Source organism: Giraffa tippelskirchi, chromosome 7, assembly GCF_054371585.1.
Source record: "Giraffa tippelskirchi isolate mGirTip1 chromosome 7, T2T-mGirTip1v1.2.pri, whole genome shotgun sequence".
Classification (NCBI taxonomy): Eukaryota; Metazoa; Chordata; class Mammalia; order Artiodactyla; family Giraffidae; genus Giraffa; species Giraffa tippelskirchi.
Window position 1 is genome coordinate 115,615,923 of NC_137281.1, and position 24,690 is coordinate 115,640,612.

The following is a 24,690-nucleotide window of genomic DNA, read 5'->3' on the forward strand; positions in this document are numbered from 1 at the left end:
AGTACAGCTTTGAAATAAGGCAGTTCTGGGTTTAAATCCTAGTTGTGTATCTAACCAGCTCTGTAGCCTTATGAAAATTACTTCACTTTATCTTCCTTATTTGTGAAAGTTATGTAACAGTCTTTGCAGGGTGGCTATAAGAAATAGAGATAATCTGTGGACATTAAATTATTAATTTAAATTATTTAAATAATTAAAATTATTTGGCACTATCGTGACAAAAAGTAATCATTCAATAAATGCATGTTGTTGGTGCCATTGTTGCTCTACTGCTGCTGCTGATATTACCACTTCTAGTTACTGCTGTTCCTGCTGCTGCTCCAGCTGTTATTGCTGTTAATACTGTTATTACTGCTGCTACTTTCAGGAGACTGGGAACTGCGTATCAGTGAAATCTCATCATTGAGAGTTTCAGTAGCAATCCATCTGTACTGCAGTTATTTGTAATTTGGGTTCATAGTTCACAGATCTTGGAGTATATTCCTCCAAACTGCTGGATGGATGGCATTTATTGCAGTGTTCAATTGTACTTTATGTAATTCTCAAATTTTAGAATTTGATTGTACTTCTGACTTTTCCTGTCTAAAGGCTACAAAACAACAAACACCCTTGTTGAAAAATAGTATGTAATCTTCTCTGCTTAGGAGGAAAGCTTTTTTTTTTAGCTTATAGAAGCTCTTTTTTAAAGAAAACCTTTCATTAATTATTGCCAGGCATTCATTTCAAATCATCTCGGTTACTTACCTAGTATTACTAAGTTTATGAAAATGTGTCACTGTGCTAGTTATCAACAGTAAAGGGGCTCCTGCTTTTGTAGATGTTTGAAATATTTTTTTTAAACCTACTTTTCTCAGATGTGACATTGTAACTCAGTCATGAAGTTGCCCTTTTCTATGTGTTAATCTCCTATCGTATTTTTTCCTTTCTTTATATCTACCTGGATAGATTAATTACAACATAGATTGAAAGTAAAGTTTTAAATTTTGCAACATTTGTTTTCTTGACAAAAAGTTGAGAATAGGATTTTCTCTTTAGCAGTCTTCAGAGCATAAGAATCCATAGTAAGGCCATAATAAGTCAAGCTTGGAAAACTTGGCTATTTAGCCAAAGTGTGTGTTTATTGACTGAATCAAATGTCCTAAAAGCCATGATTTGAAGTGCCTTTCAAAGTTGTTTTAGTTCTCTCGGTGACTTCCAGTCTTGTTCTAAGCAGAGTATAATGTAAAGGCACTGACCGGAGTCAAAATATCGAGTTCAAAACCCAGCTCTCTCACTTCATGTTCAAGTTACTTACGTCATGTTCAAGTTCAGTTTATTCATCATGTAAATAATCTGTACATGATTGTTTTGAAGATTTAAAAGAGGTAATATGTGTTTTATAGATTAAAATGTTTTATATTTGATTAAATTCCCCTAATATAAAGAATACTAGGAAAAAATGAAAACATAAAGCTGACTTTCCTTGAATCTGTGAATTTCTCTCTTGTATTTCTGGCTACTAAACTTCATATTTAACATCAGTGGTAACTACATGGCTCTTTCATAGTATAATATAGATAACCCTGCCACATATTCGTTGACACCAAACATTGATTCCCAGCCTTCAGTGTGCAAGACTCTTTGTCAAGTGCTGGAATTGGAAACATGAAAAAGATATAGTTCATGCCACCAGAATAACTGCAGGATAGGCAATCGGAAATGGAGACACTGAATCCACATCTTCACAGGGCCACACAGTAAAATGATTTCATAATTAGTTAAACTCCTAACACATGTATAGGTAACATTATATGATTTTTGTGAAATGCTGTACCAGAAGAGAATCTGGACTTGTTCCAAAGAGAAATGCCATTTTGTTATACTATTGTCAGCTAAACCAGTGTCATTAACTTTCATAAATGCAAACAAAGTACTTTCAGAAGCAGAACGGCACCCTTATTTAAAAATAAGTTTTATATTTGAAAATAATATATCTATTAAAAAATGTTTACTTCTACTAACTTTATTTCCATTGAATTTGTAAAGAGTCATTCCATTATTTTCCTGTGAAGTTCTGAACTTACTTGGAGGAATCATTGACTGATCATAATACAAGTTACTAGGTGTTTTAAATGTTCAAAATTGTCAGTGTCTTATTTCATATATTTGGTTTAGCAGGAAAAAAAAACTGATTTCATCTATGCGATACACAGAATTTATTTGGGGCTTTTTTTTTTTCCTCTAAACTTTTGAAATATAACTGGGATTGGAGATAATTATTTTATCCTGCCATGGATGTTGTTATCTCATTACTGTCTCGAGTCAAATCTTTAGTAACTGTAAAGTTGGGTTTCCTTTTCAAAGTGTATACAATATACTTGCCCCTGGTATATAATTGCAAGTTAGTAAGTAGAAACTGTGTATTAAAACACAGTGGTTTCTGGCATTTCAGACTTCTGCCTGTGATAGCTGTTAATCAGGAAATGATGGGAGGCCCATTGAAAGGAAAAGATAAATGAAATTTGGTGTAGTCCTTCATCTAGGGCAAACTCGACCGACTTCTGTCAGTGTTTTTGTGTTTACTACCATTTTTTCAGTTTCCTGATTCTGAGGGTAGTTTGTATGTGCATTACAAGTATTCAGGGCCTAATTCAATATTGCCATAAAATTTTTTTAAAATGAAGTAAAATTATAGCCAAATAGGTATTAGAATCTGCTTCCACTGATGGTCTTATCTTTTGCTTCATGTTATTACATATAAGTATTCTGTTTCTCTTAATTCTTTATCTTACCTGGTTCTTTCCTCTGTCCACCTAAAATGATTTTTTACTCTTATCTTCCCCGGTGACCAAATCATACCCATGTCTTTAGAAAAGGGTAGATCATTTCATACTAGAGTAAATTGATCAGCAACGAAAATGAACACCTAATATATTTTGTTTGAGGATGGGGGAAGTATGGCAGAAGAATCTTAAAACATGGAAGATATTTAGGTTAAAAGCTTGAAGAGCCTGTGTTCACACTCAAATAAATTCTAGACAGTAAGATTGATTCCTGACCTCAACCCATGGATGTAATAATAGCTAACATTGAGTACATACACTATGTCTTTTACATTTATTTGTTTAATTCTCACAAACTAGTGAGATATACACTGTTCTTGTCCCAATTTTATAGATGAGACAGCTGAGATACAGGTTAAATCATTTGCCCAAAGTCATAGCTGTTAAGAGCCTCAATTTAAATTATGGTCGTCTGTCTTCAGAGACTAAACTAAAAAGTGCTATAGCCTATTGCTTCCCTGATTGTGCTTGTGGTTCCAAATGTACTTTCCTGCCATGTTTACTCTCCATGAGTAGATGGATGGGCTTGAGCTTCAAAGTGAAGGCCCTTTCTTTCCCCAGAAGGGTAGGCAACAACTGGTACAGTTGTAACATTGGGACCAGAATCTAAATCTAGCTTCTCAATCTTAGAGTAGTATTTCTATGATACATGGACAGTAGGACATTTCAGCAAACAAATTAGGCATAAATTAGTCTCTTTAGTAGACTGGATTCTTTGGTAGCTCAGACGGTAAAGAATCTGCCCTGCAATACCAGAGACCCAGGTTCAATCCCTGTGTCAGGAAAATCCCCTAGAGAAAGGAATGACAACCCACTCCAGTATTCTTGCCTGATCATACCTGAGTAAGCAAGCATTAGGAGTGCCAGTGACTTTAAACTATTTGTAGTTGAGATGCCATGCTATGCTGTGCTGTGCTTAGTCACTCAGTCATGCCTGATTGCTTGAGACCCCGTGGAATGCAGCCTGCCAGCCTCCTTTGTCCATGGGGATTCTCCAGGCAAAAGTACTGAAGTGGGTTGCCATTCCCTTCTCCAAAGGATCTTCCCAACCCAGGGATCGAACCCAGGTCTCCCGCATTGCAGGCAGATTCTTTACCTACAGCCACCAGGGAAGCTCAGTTGAGATGCCATGTGACTTCCCAATTTCTGTGGCTTTTTCAGTCCCAACTTTATGTGTCTAACAATTATTTTTTTTTTTTTAGTCAAAAACTACAACCCATATTGTGATTAAAAAAAAGAAAAACAGCCACTTTGTTATTCTTTGTCAGTCATTAAATGTCTCTTATCTGGGCTCCCTGACTGGAGCTTATCCTCTTCTGATACTGCCCTTTTCTTTTTCTGATGCACAAATCTGATCATACTTTCTTATTAACCTTAGAATAAAGTTCTCAGCACACCTTAGTGTGACACTCAAGACCTTTCCTAAAGTAGTCCTTGCTATCTCTTCAGCTGCGTCATTGACTACTATTTCTTGTTCCCTACCTTCTAGTCATATGAGGTCACTTAGTATTGTATCATCGTCATCTTGTCTTACATTCCTTTGCTTTTGCTCTGCCTTGCCTTGCCTTTCCCTGCCTTGCCAGCCTCAGCTCCTGCTGCAAAACCACGTTCACCGTAGTATCTTCACTGCTTTCTTGCATCTTTTCCCTTCATAATGTCTCAGTCCTTTGTATAGCCACAATATAGATGTCTCCTTTTGAACACTTCACAATTCTGTAAACATTCGCTTCAGTGCATTTCCTTGACAACTTTTAGCACAGTACCTGATGCATGTGCAACCTGATAGATGTTTAGATCATCCTTTCCACACATCTGTTAACACCTCTCAGAATGAACTATCAGAATGGTGCCCTGGGTGTTTTATTTGTGTGATGGTTAGTATGAATATGTAAGTGGAAGGTCTTGAGAACTGGTTGACTTTACTACTGTCTTGTTGTAAACCTCCTTTCAGCTTTTTTAGTTTGCTTATAAGTATTTTTAAAGATTACATTTTAAAAATCAGTAATAAAATTTTTGACTTTTAAATGGTGTTAGAAGAAAAGAATGTGATCTGACAGAAATGAATACAAGCATTTCCCCCCTTATAACACTTCTCTCTACCTCATGGTATGTTTATAGTGAATGAAACCTCAAATGAACACAATGTTATAATTTACCTGTAACTTTGGATTGGTCATGCCATCTACAGAAAAATTGCAAGTAGGGACATTTATTTCATTTTGAACTTTAAGGAGAAAGCAGGTTTACATAGCAAAGAAAAATTATTTGCAATCTTGATCTCTAGTGGTAGTTGTTGAAATTCATGATGACCAGTCACTTCTTCTGTTCCTTAACATTGGAATCTTAAATAGTGTTTGTTTTGAGTGCTATGCAAAATTTATTTTAAAATATTGCAGAATTCACAGGTGAAAAGTATAATTATCTAATGGCAGGTCATTAGCTCAGAACTTTGAGCTTAGCAAATTTCACTGTCTTCTGCCAAGCAATTGAATATCTCAAATGATGACTATTTCAGCAGGCATCTTTAATGAGTAAGATTAAAGGTAAGAACATTTTTTCTTTTCAAAATGTTAGTGATATATTAGTAGTTGTTTAAAAATTTGATCTCAAGTATGCTTTTGTAGTTACAAGATTGTGGTGTACATTTTAATGATGAATTTTGTAACTCAATGAAGTTTTATGTAGTGTGCTTTTAAAAATTTTTTAGATGTGTTTTTCTAATATTTTCACTGGTTATTACAATTCTGTCCCTTAAGCAGAATACCAGTATGGTTAAAGCCACAAAACAAGATTGGGAACATAAGCCTCTTATTGCTAGTTATTTCAATAATTTATTTTATTCTCATCTACCAGTTTCTTAGCCAGTAAAATGAAGAGTAATAAAAACCTGTCACCAACCTCCTTTGCAGAGATATTAAGAAAATTCAATTTCCCCAATTGAAATACCAACAATAATAATAACACATGCCTAATAGCTTTCATTTTAATTGCTGCATAAAATCAATTTATTAGAATGTGAAAATGATTAGCATGGTAATGTTTCTTTTGTAAGAATTTGAGATCAGTCTTTGATAACATTTCCAGTAATAAGCTGAAAAGGAGAATTCTTTTATGAAGTATTTTTAGACTATTTTATAACCAATAGTTATAATAACTTAGTAACAGTTTTTCAAACTGTTTAAAATTATTAAATATTTAGAAATAAAAAATCAGTTAATATCTACTTTTTGTTTCTTCCAACAGAAACCAAAATTTTTTGTTTTCTTACAACTTTATACTTGTTATTCTTAAAACAATTATTTTCCCTATATATATTATTAAATCAATGATGTTGTACTGTACACTTGATATTATTTCACCTGTATGAATACGCCTGTTCACAATTAAATACCTGAGAGAATTACAAAACCTTTAACCCAAGAAATGATAGACATTTATGTATTTTGTCAATTTTTTGTGCAAATTTTATTCATTTAGATTTCTTTAGCAGAATTAGTTAAAAATTACTGTATATACTGCCAATATAGTACTTCAACTAAAAGGACTTGTCCTATTTTAAATTATTTACATCTTCATGTAATAACTAAAATGTGCTTAAGTAATTTTACATAGTTATTAATATCTAGAAAAATAGTAGCATCTATAAACCTAGTTTTTTTAATGTGCCCTTGGAAAATGAACAAGGAGGGGTGTTTGCCAACTCCATATTTCATTAAATAACCATGGGATTAGCTTTTAGAATGGTTGATAACGTCTGTCCTACTAGATGTCTTCATTTTTGTCCATGAAATTTAAGTCAGTATAGTTGTTGCTTATGTTGAATATGTTAATCCTTAAGTATAGTTTAAGCCTTCATTAAGTTATGAATCACTTAACTATTTATTAATAGCATTTCTGATCAGGTGGACATTCTATATATACAGATTAAAATTGTTCAATATATTGTATCACCAAATATTTAGTTATCAGCAATTTAAAACAAAGATCCTTTGGAAAAGCTAGTTTTTATGTTAAATTGATATTTTAAAAAAGATTTTATAGATGACATATGCCTTTATTAATATTGTAATGTTATAGTTAGTATTTTTTTAGAAATAAAAGTTTACAAATTTATGTTTAATATTTGAGCTATGCTTATGAGTTTTTAAGGGAATACATCCTTCAAAATTCTAAATTATTTCTGTAATTTTAACACCTCTAAAGTAAGTTAGTTGTAACATATATTGAAATGACATTACTATTTTGAACTTTATAATAGATATAATATTTATTTTCTCTCACTTTTTGAGTCCTTTAGTAGTAAATACTGATGCATGTTATATATATAGTAGACATATAAACTTGCTTTCATTTTTCAAAGAGTAATGTCTTTTTGTCACATAGCTAATGTGTTATGTCTTTTTTTAATTTGTAGTTAACATGGAGAACATTTTTTAAGTGCTCTTGTTTTTAGAGAAGGAAATATTTATCTGTATTCATTTATTCAGAACATATATTGAACCTACTATTTATTCTTGTGCACTTTATTTTTCCCTTAAAGTATTTATTATAGAGGTAATTTACCATTATAGTATAAATGTACATTAATATGATCTACATTTAAATTATTTTAAGCATGCAAAAAATCTGTTTCTTGTTTCTATATTGTAAACATAAAATTAAATACTCAATACTTATTTTGTTTTCAAGATTAAAAACTGAAGCTCCCACAAAGGAACAAGAACCTGTGTCTGAGGTAAATTATGTTGTATTTACTACCTCTTAAAGACTTATACATTGAAAGTATTGTTGGTGTGATTTTTAAAACTTCAATTCAGTGTGTGTACATCACTAGGAATTATTGTCATGTTATCAAAAGAAAAAAATTGAGGTTTTGTTTTCATTAATATAAAAAATATCTACGTAAAATTATAAAATGGTTTGTTTTGACAAAGATATTACTATATTTCACATGCTTGTTATTTATTTCAATTAGTAAGTAATGGAGATAATTTTATGACTTAAAAATCCTGAAATCATTAAAATATCACACATTTGACAGATTGGAAAATTAATCTTTTTAGGAGATTCTGTTTTCTGAGACTCAAGAAGATTTAAATAATTTTTAACATAGAAATATTTTGAGCACATTTTAGCTGTCTTAAACAGGCAATCTGAATATAACACTCAGAGTTATCATATAAATTTTTTACTGGGCAGTCTGGGCTTCCCTGGTGACTCAGTGGTAAAGAATCCACTGCACTGCAGGAGACATAGGTTCCATCTCCGGGTTGGGACGATTCCCTGTCAAGGAAATGGCAACCCATGCCAGTACTCTGGCCTCGGAAATCCCATGGACAGAAGAGACTGGCTGGGCTACAGTTCATGGGGTCACAAAAGAATGGGACATGCCTTAACAACTAAACAACAACAAAACTGGGCAGTCTAACATATGAGTGTAGAAATAATTTTGCTTTTGTAGTTGCTTTCTTGATGTCAGTTCTTAAAATATTGCTTAATATAGCTTGTCTCTTTCTGAGTAAAAATGAAGTAAGGTAGGTTCAGCATTTATTTTTTGAGTAGCATTTCTGTGTTGTAGAGTAAATAAGTGAAACCTAGGCAGTACCAGCCTTCTCCCACGTGGCTGTCTTCTACAGAAAGTTTTCTTTTGTTTGACAGATTTTTAGCTACAAATAAATGTCTTTACTGGATATATGATTTCTTGGTTACTGGTTTATTTTGGTGTTTGTGTTTTTGAGGAATTGGTACATTTTATCTATTATGAATTTATATGTATACAGTTGTTTGTAGTAGTCCCTTATTATTTTGATGTCTGTGGGGTCTGCAATGATAATCCTCTCTTTTATTCTTGATGTCGATATTTTGTGTGTTCTTCTTGTTTCTAATGTTATCATATATTTTACTTTTAATCAGGTTACAAAGACAGAATATAGTGTTACTATTTTTGTTTTAAATAGTCTTTTTTGAAGCAATTAAATACTTAAACAATTTTTGTATTCACCTTTATTTTTACCATTTCTCGTGCTTGCTGTTTCTTTATGTAGTTACTGGTTTCTGTCTGTTATAACATTCTTTTTGCCTAAACAACTTCATTTGAAATAACTCATGTTGCAGATCTACTGGTAATTATTTATTCCATGCTTTTTTCCTTCAAAAAGATCTTTGGTTTTTCATTTTTGAAAGTAAATTTTTGTGAGTATAGAATTCTGGATTTACTGTTTTCTTTCAGCAGTTTAAAGACATCATTTTGTTGTCTCTTGGCTTGCATATTTTCTGATGAGATGTCTTACTGTAGTTTTTGTCTTTGTTTCTATATGGGTATGTAAGTATGATTTTCTTTGGTTACCTTCAAGGTTTTGTCTTTGTCTTTAGTTCTTATCAGTTTGAACATGATGTGTCTTAAGTCTGGTTTGTTCATTTGTTTGTTTATATGTTTATCTATTCATATATTTATTTTTGACATTCATCCTGATTGGTATTCTCTGCCCTATCCTGTATCTTCTACTTCTGGGGTTTCAATTTCACACATGTTATACTATTTGATGTTAATTCCTGTTCTTAGATGCCCTGTTCCAGTGTCCCCACCTTGCCTCCCCCCATACTCTGTTTTTTTTCTTTTTAGTGTTTCAGTTTGGGTAATTTTTAATCTATTGACCTGTTCACTGATTCTTTTTTTTTTATTTATTGTGTAAGGTCTATTGATGAGCCCATCAAAAAATTTTTGCATTTCATTTCTGTCATTGTGGTTTGCTTGGGTTATTTTCCCTAGCATTTGCATTGGTTATTATAGTTTCTGATCTTTTGATAAAGTTTCTATCTGATCATGCGTGTTGTCCTCCTTTTTCTACCAAAGCATATAACATAGTAATCATAATAATTTAAAATTTTCTTTCTAGTAGTTCCAATAGCTGGGTTATGTCTAAGTCTGGTTCTGCTGATTGTTTTATCTTCTGACAGTACAGTTTTTTTCCCCTTGCATTTTCTGTGTATGTGTGGTTGAAAGCAAGGCATTATTTCTTAGGCCATTAGTGTGAGATTTGGTCCACCTAGTAGTGAGTTGACTTGGGTTTATCTTTTATCTCTACGGCTACCCTTCATATACTGCCAAGTTCAATTCCTATAGTATTTCCTTGTGCTTAATGTGGAAGTTATGTTACTGGAGGTTTTTTTTTCTCAGTATCCTTGCTCCACACTTAGCTTTAGTCTTTTTTTTGGTGAGATTGAGCCATGGAGATTTTCTTTCTCTCTGTTTGCAATCTTGCCTTTCTTGCAACAGTACTGCTGTTGCTTATTATTTGATGTTTGCTATCCTAGTGGGCCTCCCTGCTGACTCAGACGGTAATGAATCTGTCTGCAATGCAGGAGATGTGGGTTCAGTCTCTGGGTTGGGAAGATCCCCTGGAGAAGGGAATGGCAACCCACTCCAGTATTCTTGCCTGGAGAATTCCACGGACAGAAGAGCCTGGCAAGCTACAGTCCGTGGGGTTGCAAAGAGTCAGACATGACTGAGAGGCTAACATTTTCACTTTTTCATCCTAGTGGTGGGTGGTAGGGGTTGGTGTGATGTTCCCTGTTGTTCTGAGGTTTTCAAGCTGGCTCTGTAGAATAGAAATGTTTTCTTCTGTAATCCAGCCACAGTTGGCCCCTATGCCCTGGGGACAAAAGGGTGTGCCTCTCTTTTTTCCAAATATGTAAAGGCATGGACATAAAACCTATGAATTCATCATTTCTAACATCATCCATTGACTCTTTCCTGATGTATTCATAGTTGAATAAACTCATCAGACTCTTACTTTCCTTTGATTACCCTGTTGCATCTGTGTCAAGTAAAACCAACCTTTTCATACATCAACCAACTTCCTGAAGTTTATTTTTTTTCATTAAAAGCAAAAAAGCTTATGCTAAAAATTTAGCAGGCCGTAAGTAGAGTTAAAGGAAGCCATATTACATGGAAGGCTACATAGAACAGTTTTGGTCTGGGTACTTCGTTCAAGCATATATATGCTGTGGATAGTCCCTTAATAGACCCAGGCATTTAAGTACACATGTAATATGGTGGATAGCTTGAATCAATCTTCAACGTTTTGATCTGATACATTGTAGTGGAATCAATGTTATACCTCAATAATATTTTCCTGTTGTCATATTTTCATTTGTATAGTTTTACATTTTCTCCATCAAAATTAATTCCTCTCATAGTATCTAGACTGTATATGAAATTCATATTTTATAGTGGTTTTCTAAAACAGCCTCTGTTCTGCTGCTCTGTATACATGGCAACATTTTACTGCTTTCATATCCTCACTATACGTATACTGTAACCCTTTGCCTGTAGTCTTGCAATTAGTTTAGTTTCATTATAACTAAGTAAAGGCTAAGAGAGAGAAGGTAGGTACAGATGCCTTTCTCTTTCCTTGCTTCCTTCCTTGGCTATTAGGAAACACTTGATAGCAAGTTCTAGAAATTTGTATTGGCAGAAAAGATTAATAAAATTATTTCCTGATCCCCAAGATGGTCAGAATCTAGTGCGACCCCATAGATGGCAGCCCACCAGGCTCCACTGTCCCTGGGATTCTCCAGGCAAGAACACTGGAGTGGGTTGCCATTTCCTTCTCCAACATATGAAAGTGAAAAGTGAAAGGGAAGTCTCTCAGTTTTTCTCTTTTGTTATGTTTTGGTTCTTTTTGTGTTTTTTTTTGGCTTTGTAACTTTCAGACATGAGAGTTTCAGACTTTGTAAACGTACGTTTTCAGTTCAGTCGCTCAGTCGTGTCCGACTCTGCGACCTCATGAACTGCAGCATGCCAGGCCTCCCTGTCCATCACCAACTCCCGGAGTTTACCCAAACTCATGTCCATTGAGTCGGTGATGCCATCTAACCATCTCATCCTCTGTCGTCCCCTTCTCCTCCTGCCTTCAATCTTTCCCAACATGAGGGTCTTTTCAAACAATTTTTATCAAATTAAAAGTTAAAAATTTGTGTGGATAGTTTATCATAAAAGTAGTGACTCATCTCCTTTACCCTTTTCCATTCAGGTCTTTAGAGGCAGCCATTTTCAACTCTTTCAGCTATTTTACCTCTTATTTATTTTATTATTATTTATCAATAATATAACCATATTTTGATTTGTCTTTTTTTGAACTATGACTTATTGTTAATAGTAGTTAAGGATTTACTCCTCAGACCACCATCCCTACTTTCCTCTTTCCTCCTAACCCCAGCATCCCAGCCAGGGCCAGAATTAGAGTGATGCAAGTAAGGCCTCACCTCTGGCAAAAAATTTAAGGGGGCTTCAAAAAATTCAATAATCAGATAAACATTTTCACTTATATTTTTAAGAATAAAAATTAATTCAAAGTAATCCATGATGAGCATAATTTCAAAGCTGTAATTAAAGACAACATCCAGCCCTGCCCTTCTGTGACCCTGAGAGTCATGCACATAGGGAACACAAACACAAGGTCTCACTTCTGGGTTTTTTTTTATGATCCTTGTTCAGTCATGAGGGAAGGTGACACATTTTCATTGCTTGTAACTTCACATGTTACTGCTAAGTAAAAGATAAAGTTATGGTTAATTACAAATCTATGTTTATGTGATTTTTTTACAACATTATTAAAAGCACTAAGGTAAGTAATACCGATGTTATTTATTAATGTATTTGACCTTTCATAAATAAGATTGATTTGATGAAATGTGAAAATTTTCTGAAAAAGTATTTTCTTACCGGGAAACTTTATATTTTCTTCACTGAAAACAGTGATAATTTACTGTTACTCACTTGTTTATATAAAAAATATTTTTCACTACGTTTTTCACCACATTGGTCTGGAAATCTGGTATGTAGTTTTCTGTTGTTTCTAGTAATTGATTCTTGTATTTTTCATATAAACATTTATGTATGAATGTTTGTTAAATATCATAACTTAATATTCAATATTAAATAATTAATACTGAACATATTAGTTAAAAATAAATGTATTTAAAATTTATACTAAAATTCTTAAAAATAAATATAACATCTAAAAACTCAAGTGGTCCATTGTTTAGAAGAAGAAAAATGCATGTAAATGTAAAGATTAATCAGAATTATAGGGGAGAGTAACAGATTTGGTATAAAAAAAGTTTCAGCTACTTAAAATGAAATCTAATGTTGACACTATTAGAATAGAATTACTGTGAAATTTAGAGTTAAAGAATTTTTTTTAATTGTGCAAAAAAGACAAGAAAATGAAATGTTAGAAAAATCAGAAGCTAGTAAATATAAGCATGTGCAATAAAATAAGAAAATGCCATTTGAATTAAAATTATAATTCATTGTGGCCACCTATTTCTAATAAAATGATTTTAATAGAGCATAGGCCCATCCAAGAACAAAATACAAATTTTAAAGTATGTCTTTCACCTGGTGGGCACAGATTTTCTAAAGCTGAGTCTTTTAAAAGTCTAGTGGTGAGTTAATTAATTGTGATTGGATTATTTATTCCAGATAATCCTCGTCTTTAGTTTGTTTCCTGTGCATTCTTTTTGCAAAAATACAATGGAATTAAATATTTGTAACTCAATAAATGGTTTCAACGGTTTGAAAAATTTAAACAGAATTTGTGATAATGAAAATTTCATATTTCATCATGGTGCTGTTTTAAATGGACATGTATTTTAATGTGTATCCAAACTGATAGTTTAATAGGTGATGCTTTATAGAATGTGATAAAATATATGAATGACTTTACATATGTATGTTTTGTACAAAAAAATAATTTCTCTCAAAGGATCACAAAAAATTGTTGGAAGTTCAGATCCTGGAATACTCTAAATTCAGTTGAACTAAGAACATTAAAATCATATGGCTAATCATTAAAAATATTCTGTGTTTCATTTGTGTAGTAAAGTTCAAAACATTTATAGTGTTACTAGGAAATCATGTTGTCTGAAATACTATGGAGAATGAACGAAGCAAAATAGTTCTTTTTACTTTTTTATTATACACCAGGTATAGTACATCATGAGTGAATGTTTTTGATTACTAGGTATATTTACATTAAGAATGATATCATTGCAAGAGAAGAAAGTTTCAACTTAGTTGAAACAAAACAAGTTGGATAATTATACCTCAATAAAGCTATTATTAAAAATAAACTAGACATGGTCTAGCTTATCACATTTTAATAAGGTAGGAAGGGATATTTATATAAAAAAATTGTCATGGCCAGGATATGATAATGGAGTAGATATGGCCAATGTATACAAGTGTATATAAGCCAGTATTTCTCTCCCTAAATAATTATGCCAAGTTTGTGCCTTTCTCAGCTCATAATCATAATTTAATATAAAAAATTATGCATCTGTAAATTCAAATATGATCATCTTTTTTTAATATTGTGCAAAGATATATATTTTAGGAGTGTGGTAATATAGTGAGCAGATGAAATATTCTTGGCAATTCTGAAAACAATATTAAAATCACATACAGATTCCTGATAGGCATCAAGATTAAACTCAAGCAAGATACTTGATACTTTACACACAAATTATAGACATTTATCAGATATGAGAAGAAATTGTTTCAAATGTCAAAATTCTTTATGTTGAGATAAAAAACATCTTGGTACAAATACATTACAGATTTTTACAAAAATTATCATATAGATGATATTTTGAACAAAGTGGCAAAAGTTTAATAAAGTGACCTTTATATACTGTCAGTATATAAAGTATATAAAGCTCCATGCTTTATAAAAATCCTGTTCTTTTGTGTTCCACAAATGAGAGAAAGTAATGTTGAAAGTGTGTCCAGTGAATGTAAAACTTGAGCAGGAGATGTGAATATTCTCCCTGAATTTCAAAATAGATGAAAAAGAAATTGGCACTAAATGAGAGTATTAATAATTATGGGAAAAGTGCTTATCAAGTAGACATTCAGGTTATAAATGCCCTAACTTCATATTTGAAATAGATAAATGAAAAATTAAATGAAATGTCTTCAGATTTTGAACTTTTAAACTGGAGCAAAGTTATTTTCTATAAATTACATCTGATTTACAAAAAGCAGCTGCTGACCCAGTTCTTAAATATCTTGACAATTTAAGTTCTATAGAAATTTCATATGAAACAGTTTAAAGCAACATACAATATAAGCACTATATTTGTGTCTTCTAAAACTGATTAACAAAGTGATACCCAGATTTTAAAACAATGCCACAGTCATAGTAGCATCCTGCAAAAGAAGTTTCAGTAAGCTAATTTTAAATTATTTAAAATTGTCATTTGATCAAGAGAAATTGCCAAACATGGCAGTTTACTTATTTGAAAACAAGATAAGAAAAAATTAGATTTCGAAAATATTATTGATGTGCTTGCTTCCACTAAAACCAGTAAAGTAAAACAGTAACAAATTCTGGTTTTTGTTAGAATAAAATGTTTAAACTTTAACTACTATTTGAGTTTAAGATACCTACTTTTCAAGTTTTCAGCACTTTTCAACTACATAAGTGTTCTGTGGGGGAAAACTTTTAAAATATACAGAGAGGAGGAATCTGAGAAGATGGCACAATAGGAAGCACCAGGGATCTGGCTTCCCACCTAGACAGCAATTGCACAGGCTGAATCTATCTGATATAACTTTTTTGAAACTCTTAAGTCTGTTGAAGGCTTGTAACTTCCAGGAGAAGACTTGGAGAGTGAATTTCAGTTAACTTCCGTCAATTTAAGCACTTAACACTGTAGCAACCATATGGCAAGCAACTGTGCCCATGTTCCTACAGCAGCTTGCACACAACTTATGGGAGCCAGAGTGGGCAAAAAAGACCTTGTCCTCCAGATACTGGGAATCTGTGTTGTTATCATTGATTGCTGCTTCTTAACACAGAGTTTTAAAGACAAGGAAGTGGGCACAGTATTGCTGCACCTCCTCCCTTTCTTGCAATCACCTTCCCCTCCAGCTGAAGTGACTTCCAAGGGATTTAAGTGCACAGCCCTTTTTCTTCCTTCATTTTTCTCTTTTCCCCCTTTCAGGGGCCAGATATTAACAACTTATTGAACAGTGACATATTAATACATCTTTTATTACCTGAACCTTACTGACCAAAGTGTTTCAGCATTCACTTACAGAACAAATTGCCAGCCACTGGCATTAGTTTCTGCAAAAATCCCCTGGAAATAATGTGTTCGGGGATTGTCCTAATACAGTATTGTCCTAGTCAATAATGTGACTAGGACATTCAAAAACAACTATATGTGTGGGTAAAATTAGGAAGTGATTGCATATGCCCAGGGAAAGGCTCAGAAAAGACATGGGAAGACCTCAAGTTTACACCTCAGGCTGATTTGGAATCAGAGATACCCTACAACAATAAAAACTTCTAAATTAAAATAAAACCAGAAAATGCTGGGCTAGGGGGAGAATCTGATTCTCAGAGTTACTATATTGTTAGAGTTCAACACCCCAGTGTTCAACAATCAATCACAAGGCATACAAAGAAATAGGCAAGAATGGCCCATTCAAGAGGAAAAATTCAACAGAAACTGTTACAAAAAAGACATGTGGCAGATATACTAGACAACGACTTTAAAACAACTGTCATAAAGATGCCCAGAGAACAAAAGAAAGGTGTGGTGGAAGTCAAGAAAACAGTATGTGAACAAAATGAAAATAAAAGTAAAGGGGTAGAAAACCTAAAAAGAAACCATAGAGAAATTCTGGAGATGAAAAGTGCAATAACTGAAGTTCAAAAATTCACTACAGGATTCAAAGGCAGATTTGAGAAGAGAAGAATCAACAAACTTGAAGTTAAGACAATAGAAGTTATTGAGTTTGAGGAACAGAAAGAAAACAGCTTGGAGAAAAGTGGACAGAGCCTAAGGGAGGTGTAGGTATAGGCCAACATGGAGCAGACCAACCTGCGCAGGATGAGAGTCTCAGAAGGAAAAGAGAGAGTAAGGGGCAGAGAGAATATTTGAAGAAAAAGAGGTTGCAGACTTATCAAGTTTGATGAAATACATTTAGATCTTTAATCCATCTTGAGTTTATTTTTGTGTATGTTGTTAGAAAGTGTAGTTTCATTCTTTTACAAGTGGTTGACCAGTTTTCCCAGCACCACTTGTTAAAGCGATTGTCTTTTCTCCATTGTATATTCTTGCCTCCTTTGTCAAAGATAAGGTGTCCACAGGTGTGTGGATTTATCTCTGGGCTTTCTATTTTGTTCCATTGATCTATATTTCTGTCCTTGTGCCAGTACCATACTGTCTTGATGACTGTGGCTTTGTAGTAGAGCCTGAAGTCAGGCAGGTTGATTCCTCCAGTTCCATTCTTCTTTCTCAAGAATGCTTTGGCTATTCGAGGGTTTTTTTGTATTTCCGTACAAATTGTTAAATTATTTGTTCTAGTTCTGTGAAAAATACCATTGGTAACTTGATAGGGATTGCACTGAATCTATAGATTGCTTTGGGTAGTATACTCATTTTCACTATATTAATTCTTCCAATCCATGAACACGGTATATTTCTCCATCTATTTGTGTTCTTTTTGATTTCTTTCACCAGTGTTTTATAGTTTTCTATATATAGGTCTTTTGTTTCTTTAGATAGATATATTCCTAAGTATTTTAGTCTTTTCATTGATATGATGAGTGGAATTGTTTCCTTAATTTCTCTTTCTGTTTTCTCATTGTTAGTGTATAGGAATGCAAGGGATTTCGGTGTGTTGATTTTATATCCTGCAACTTTACTATATTCATTGATTAGCTCTAGTAATTGTCTGGTGGAGTCTTTAGGGTTTTCTGTGTAGAGGATCATGTCATCTGCAAACAGTGAGAGTTTTACTTCTTCTTTTTCAATCTGGATTCCTTTTATTTCTTTTTCTGCTCTGATTGCTGTGGCCAAAACTTCCAAAACTATGTTGAATAGTAGTGGTGAGAGTGGGCACCCTTGCCTTGTTCCTGACTCTAGGGGAAATGCTTTCAATTTTTCACCATTGAGGATAATGTTTGCTGTGGGTTTGTCAGATATAGCTTTTATTATGTTGAGGTATATTCCTTCTATTCTTGCTTTCTGGAAGGTTTTTATCAAAATGGATGTTGAATTTTGTCAAAGGCTTTCTCTGCATCTATTGAGATAATCATATGGTTTTTATTTTTCAATTTGTTAATGTGTATTACATTGATTGATTTGTGGATATTGAAGAATTTCTTGCATCCCTGGGATAAAGCCCACTTGGTCATGATGTGTGATCTTTTTAATATGTTGTTGGATTCTGTTTGCTAGAATTTTGTTAAGGATTTTACATCTATGTTCATCAGTGATATTGGCCTGTAGTTTTCTTTTATTGTGACATCTTTTTCAGGTTTTGGTATTAGGGTGATGGTGGCCTCATAGAATGAGTTTGGAAGTTTACCTTCCTCTGCAATTTTCTGGAAGAGTTTGAGTAGGATAGGTGTTAGCTCTACTCTAAATTTTTGGTAGAATTCAGCTGTGAAGCCGTCTGGTCCTGGGCTTTTTTTTTGCTGGAAGATTTCTGATTACAATTTCAATTTCCATGCTTGTGATGGGTCTGCTAAGATTTTCTATTTCTTTCTGGTTCGGTTTTAGAAAGTTGTACTTTTCTAAGAATTTGTCCATTTCTTCCAAATTGTCCATTTTATTGGCATATAGTTGCTGATAGTAGTCTGTTATGATGCTTTGTATTTCTGTGTTGTCTGTTGTGATCTCTCCATTTTCATTTCTAATTTTGTTGATTTGATTCTTCTCCCTTTGTTTCTTGATGAGTCTGGCTAATGGTTTGTCAATTTTATTTATTTTCTCAAAGAAGCAGCTTTTGGCTTTGTTGATTTTTGCTATGGTCTCTTTTGTTACTTTTGCGTTTATTTGTGCCCTAATTTTTAAGATTTCTTTCCTTCTACTAACCCTGGGGTTCTTCATTTCTTCCTTTTCTAGTTGCTTTAAGGTATAGAGTTAGGTTATTTATTTGACTTTTTTCTTGTTTCTTGAGGTAAGCCTGTATTGCTATGAACTCTCCCCTTAGCACTGCTTTTACGGTGTCCCATAGGTTTTGGGTTGTTGTGTTTTCATTTTCATTCATTTCTATGCATATTTTGATTTCTTCTGTGATTTGTTGATTATTCAACAGTGTGCTGTTCAGCCTCCATATGTTGGAATTTTTAATAGTTTTTCTCCTGTAATTGACATCTAATCTTACTGCATTGTGGTCAGAAAAGATGCTTGGAGTGATTTCAGTTTTTTTGAATTTACCAAGGCTAGATTTGTGGCCCAGGATGTGATCTGTCCTGGAGAAGTTTCCATGTACGCTTGAGAGAAAGGTGAAATTCATTGTTTTGGGGTGAAATGTCCTATAGATATCAATTAGGTCTAACTGGTCTATTGTATCATTTAAAGTTTGTGTTTCCTTGTTAATTTTCTGTTTAGTTGATCTATCCATAGGTGTGACTGGGGTATTAAAGTCTCCCACTATTATTGTGTTATTGTTAATTTCCCCTTTCATACTTGTTAGCATTTGTCTTACATATTGCCGTGCTCCTATGTTGGGTGTATATATATTTATAATTGTTATATCTTCTTCTTGGATTGATCCTTTGATCATTTTGTAGTGTCCTTCTTTGTCTCTTTTCACAGCCTTTGTTTTAAAGTCTATTTTATCTGATATGAGTATTGCTACTCCTGCTTTCTTTTGGTCTCTATTTGCGTGGAATGTCTTTTTCCAGCCCTTCACTTTCAGTCTGTTGTGTCCCTTGTTTTGAGGTGGGTCTCTTGTAGACAACATATATAAGGGTCTTGTTTTTGTATCCATTCAGCCAGTCTTTGTCTTTTGGTTGGGGCATTCAACCCATTTACATTTAAGGTAATTATTGATAAGTATGATCCCGTTGCCATTTACTTTATTGTTTTGGGTTCGAGTTTATACACCCATTCTGTGTTTCCTGTCTAGAGAAGATCCTTTAGCATTTTTTGGAGAGCTGGTTTGATGGTGCTGAATTCTCTCAGCTTTTGCTTGTCTGTAAAGCTTTTGATTTCTCCTTCATATTTGAATGAGATCCTTGCTGGGTACAGTAATCTGGGCTGTAGGTTTTTTTCTTTCATCACTTTAAGTATGTCCTGCCATTCCCTTGTGGCCTGAAGAGTTTCTTATTGAAAGATCAGCTGTTATGGGAATCCCCTTGTGTGTTTTTTTGTTGTTTTTCCCTTGCTGCTTTTAATATTTGTTCTTTGTGTTTGATCTTTGTTAATTTGATTAATATGTGTCTTGGGGTGTTTTGCCTTGGGTTTATCTTGTTTGGGACTCTCTGGATTTCTTGGACTTGGGTGACTATTTTCTTCCCCATTTTAGGGAAGTTTTCAACTATTATCTCCTCAAGTATTTTCTCATGGTCTTTCTTTTTGTCTTCTTCTTATGGGACTCCTATGATTCAAATATTGGAGTGTTTAACAATGTCCCAGAAGTCTCTGAGGTTGTCCTCATTTCTTTTAATTCTTTTTTCTTTTTTCCTCTCTGTTTCACTTTTTTCTACCATTCTATCTTCGACTTCACTTATCCTATCTTTTGCCTCCATTATTCTACTGTTGGTTCCCTCCAGAGTGTTTTTGATCTCATTTATTGCATTATTCATTATATATTGACTCTTTTTTATTTCTTCTAGGTCCTTGTTAAACATTTCTTGCATCTTCTCGATCCTTGTCTCCAGGCTATTTATCTGTAACTCCATTTTGTTTTCAAGATTTTGGATCATATTCACTATCATTATTTGGAATTCTTTATCAGGTGGATTCCCTATCTCTTCCTCTTTGGTTTGGTTTGGTGGGCATTTACCCTGTTGCTTTACCTGCTGGGTATTTCTCTGCCTTTTCATCTTGTTTATATTACTGTGTTTGGGGTGGCCTTTCCGTATCTGGCATTTTGTGGCTCCTCTTTATTGTGGAGGTTCCTCACTGTGGGTGGAGTTGGACGGGTGGCTTGTCAGGGTTTCCTGGTTGGGGAAGCTTGTGTCAGTGTTCTGGTGGGTGGAGCTGGATTTCTTCTCTCTGGAGTGCAATGAAGTGTCCAGTAATGAGTTTTGAGATGTCAGTGGGTTTGATACGACTTTGGGCAGCCTGTATATTGAAGCTCAGGCTATGTTCCTGTGTTGCTGGAGAATTTGCGTGGTATGTCTTTCTCTGGAACTTGTTGGCCCTTGGGTGGTGCTTGGTTTCAGTGTAGGTATGGAGGCGTTTGATGAGCTCCTATTGATTAATGTTCCCTGGAGTCAGGAGTTCTCTGGTGTTCTCAGGATTTGGACTTAAGCCTCCTGCCTCTGGTTTTCAGTCTTATTCTTACAGTAGCCTCAAGACTTCTCCATCTATACAGCACCAATGATAAAACATCTAGGTTAATGATGAAAAGTTTTTCCACAGTGAGGGACACCCAGAGAGGTACACAGAGTTACATGGAGAAGAGAAGAGGGAGGAGGGAGGGAGAGGTGACCAGGAGGAGAAGAGGGGGTAGCAAAAGGGATGAGAGCAAGCTAGCCAATAATCACTTCCCTATGTGCTCCCCACAGTCCGGATCCCTCAGAGATGTTCACGGAGTTACACAAAGAAGAGAAGAGAGAGGAAGGAGACAGAGGTGGCCAGGAGGATAAAGGGGGGAATCAAAAGGAGAGAGACTGATCTGGCCAGTAATCAGTTCCCTAAGTGTTCTCCACAGCCTGGAACACACAAAGAGATTCACAGAGTTGGGTAGAGAAGAGAAGGGGGAGGGAACAGATAGAGGTGACCTGCTGGAGAAAAAGAAGAGTCCAAAGCGGGAGAGAGCAATCCAGCCAGTAATCTCGCTCCCAAGTAAAAATGGGTACTGAAGATTGCGTTCTTAAAGGTACAAAATTGATAACAAATACCAAAAAGCAAAGATTAAAAATCTAGAGTAGAGGTTAGATTCTCAAAAATACAATATTAAAAAAAAAACCAAAGTCACAAAAAATATAAAATATATATATATATATGAAGTTTGCTTTAAAAATAAGGTCTTTTTTTTTGAAAAGTAATATTAGGTTATAAAAATGAAAATTAAAGGAGTAATAAAGGACTTAAAATTTTTTTAAAAAAATTTAAAAAAAAGATAATAGTAAAAATATATCTGAGACTTTCTCTAGTATTGTTGTGGAAAATGTGGGGTCAGTTCATTTTCAGATAATTCCTTGATCTGGCTTATACTTCTCAAGATCTATAGGCCCCTTCCTATGTAGTCAGTGCTAACTGCAGGGTTTTAATCTATTGCACCTGTCACTTCCAAAGCGGTTCCCTCTGTTTATTTTAGCTTCTTCTGTTTGCTGGCCTCTTCAGTGTCTAATTTCTGCCCTGACACAAGGTGAGGGGTGGTCACTTTTTTAGGCTTACTTGTTCAGTTGTGCTGTGGGGAGGAAGGAACACTGCAAACAAGTATCACTGGCTTGTTGGGGAGTGCTCACAGTGTCTCGGCCACACTGGGTTTGCCCTTGCTCACAGTGTGTGTGCTTTCCCAGTCTACACTGTTCAGGCTCTAGGTTGCTCTGCCAGGAACTGTCTGAGACAGGCCCTGGGTTGCATGCACTTCCCAGATCTAAGCCACTCAGGTTCAGGTTCTCAGGTACTCCACAAAAGCATAGACTTGGTTGGGCCTGTGTTTTGTGCCCTTCCCAGGTCTGAGGAGCTCAAGTGATGAGGTATTTGGCGAGCGCAGTCGCCCCCGGTTGGGGGCTGTGACTTATCGCCTCCCTCATCCCTGCTGCTTGGTTTTCTGGGTGTACAACCTGCACGCCTTCTCAGGTGTGCCATGTGTCTCTTCTGGGGAGCTGATCTCTCTGCGACCCTCCTGGTGGATGTCGACCATCCAGAATCCCAAGAAATCTTGGTTAGCAATGAAGCTTGCTTGCAGTTTGGTGGATGATACCTCTCTGGGGCCGTGATAGCCCCTTTCTGGCTCTTGCTGCCCTCACCTGCCTGTCTCTGGCGGGGGGTGGGCTGGTCTGCAGCCAGCTAGCTCTGCTCAGTCCTTTGTTCTGTGAGCAGGCCTGGCTTGTGTCTTAGGTTGGGGCTTTTCATGAGTTAGCTATCCCACAGTTTGGGTTGCTATCTCTAGTTAGTTCCTTCAGATTGCCCTTGGGGCATTCATGCCCGATCCTTACCCTAAGCAGTGCAGCCCACACCTCCCTGTCCAGTCCCCGCTTGCTAGTGGTGGATGTGAGCATCTGCGCTGCTTCTCTGCTGGGAGTTGCTGTTAGGCACGTAATTTGTGGGTTTTAATTATCTATTTATTTTTCCTCCCAGTTATGTTGCCCTCTGAGGTTTCAAGGCTCTCCACAGATTCCCTGATGAGAGTATTTCCTGGTGTTTGGAAACTTCTCTCTTTTTTAAGACTCCCTTCCCAGGACGGATCTCTGTCCCTACCTCTTTTGTCTCTCTTTTTATCTTTTATATTTTTTCCTACCTCCTTTTGAAGACAATGGGCTGCCTTTCTGGGTGCCTGATGTCCTCTGCCAGCATTCAGAAGTTGTTTTGTGGAATTTGCTCAGCGTTCAAATGTTCTTTCGATGAATTTGTGGGGGAGAAAGTGGTCTCCCCGTCCTATTCCTCCACCATCTTAGGACCGCCTCCCTTGTATTGATATCTTATTGAAGTTAACTGGTATAAATTTATGTTGGAGAGTTGTAACTTTAGGATGTTAAACATAATCCTCAAAGTAACCACAAAGAAAACAGCTGTAAAATGTATACAAGGGGAAATGAGAAAAGAACTTAAACATTTCACTACAAAAAATCAGTTAAACAGAAAAGAAGTCAGTAATGCAGGAAATGAGAACCAAACAAGTTGTAAGATATATAGAAAGCAAATTGCACAATGACAGATAAGTCCCTCCTTATCAATAATTAATCTGAATGTAAATGAATTAAACTTCCCAATAAAAAGATGAGGTTGGCAGAGTGGATAAAAACACATGATCCAGCTATGTGCTGTGTACAGGAGACTCACTTGAAATTCAAAGACACAAGGTAAAAGTGAAAGAATGAAAAATAGTCCATGCAAATAGTAACCAAAAGAGCATGGATGGCTTTACTAATAGCAGACTGTTAAAATAGACTTTCAATCAAAAAAGCTTGTAAGAGAAAGGGAAAGACATTATATATTAATAAAAAGTTTAATACTGCAAGAAGATATAACAGTTATGAATATTTACACACCTAATAACAGACCATCAATTTATATGAAGCAAAAATTCATAGAGTTGAAGGGAGAAATAGACTATTCTGCAGTCATAGTTGGAGACTTCAATAACCTACTTCCAATAATTGATAGACTAATGAGATGTAAGTAGGGAACTAGGAAGTTTACTAATAAACCTATTAGATTTTGCATACATACACAGAACACTGTACCCAGCAGTGACAGAGTACAGTTTCTTGTCAAGTGCACATGGGACATTTTCCAGGATAAACCATATAGTAAGCCACAAATTAAGCATCAGTGAATTTTAAAATACAGATGTCATACAGAGTATCTTTTCTGATCACATCAGACAATATCAGGGATCAATAATAAAAGGAAAAATGAAAAATTAATAAGATCATAGAAGTTAACACACTTTAAAACAGCCAGTGGGTTTAAGAAGAAATCACAAGGGAAATTAGAAAATACTTAGATCTAAGAATTCAAGCAAAAACACAACATACCAAAACTTTTAAAATTTAGTGGAAGTGATACTGAAGGGGAAATACATGGCTGTAAATCCTTACATTTAAAAATGAGAGATCTCAAAGCAACAACTTAAGGAACTAGAAAAAAGAAAAAAAAGGCAAACTAAACCTAGAGCTAGCAGAAGGAAAGAAATAAGATTAGTGTGGAAACAAGT

The 24,690-nt window shown here is 34.7% G+C and overlaps 1 protein-coding gene across 32 annotated transcripts in view; it reads left to right on the top strand.

The window, feature by feature from the left end:
• ZNF280D (zinc finger protein 280D) overlaps positions 1–24,690 on the top strand; it is a 329,643-nt gene that overhangs the window by 271,693 nt on the left and 33,260 nt on the right. For 26 of the 32 annotated variants that reach the window (XR_014059466.1, XR_014059467.1, XR_014059463.1 and 23 more), the window contains one exon: positions 7,512–7,557. Coding sequence is in view for 21 of the 32 variants with exons in the window: in XM_081510173.1 (XP_081366299.1) it covers positions 7,512–7,557 (46 nt within the window). In the remaining 11 variants the exon portion in view is untranslated. Of the gene's footprint in view, positions 1–7,511; positions 7,670–12,788; positions 13,687–24,690 lie in introns of those variants that run through there. The other 6 variants (XR_014059470.1, XR_014059472.1, XR_014059473.1 and 3 more) reach the window with 3 other exon arrangements.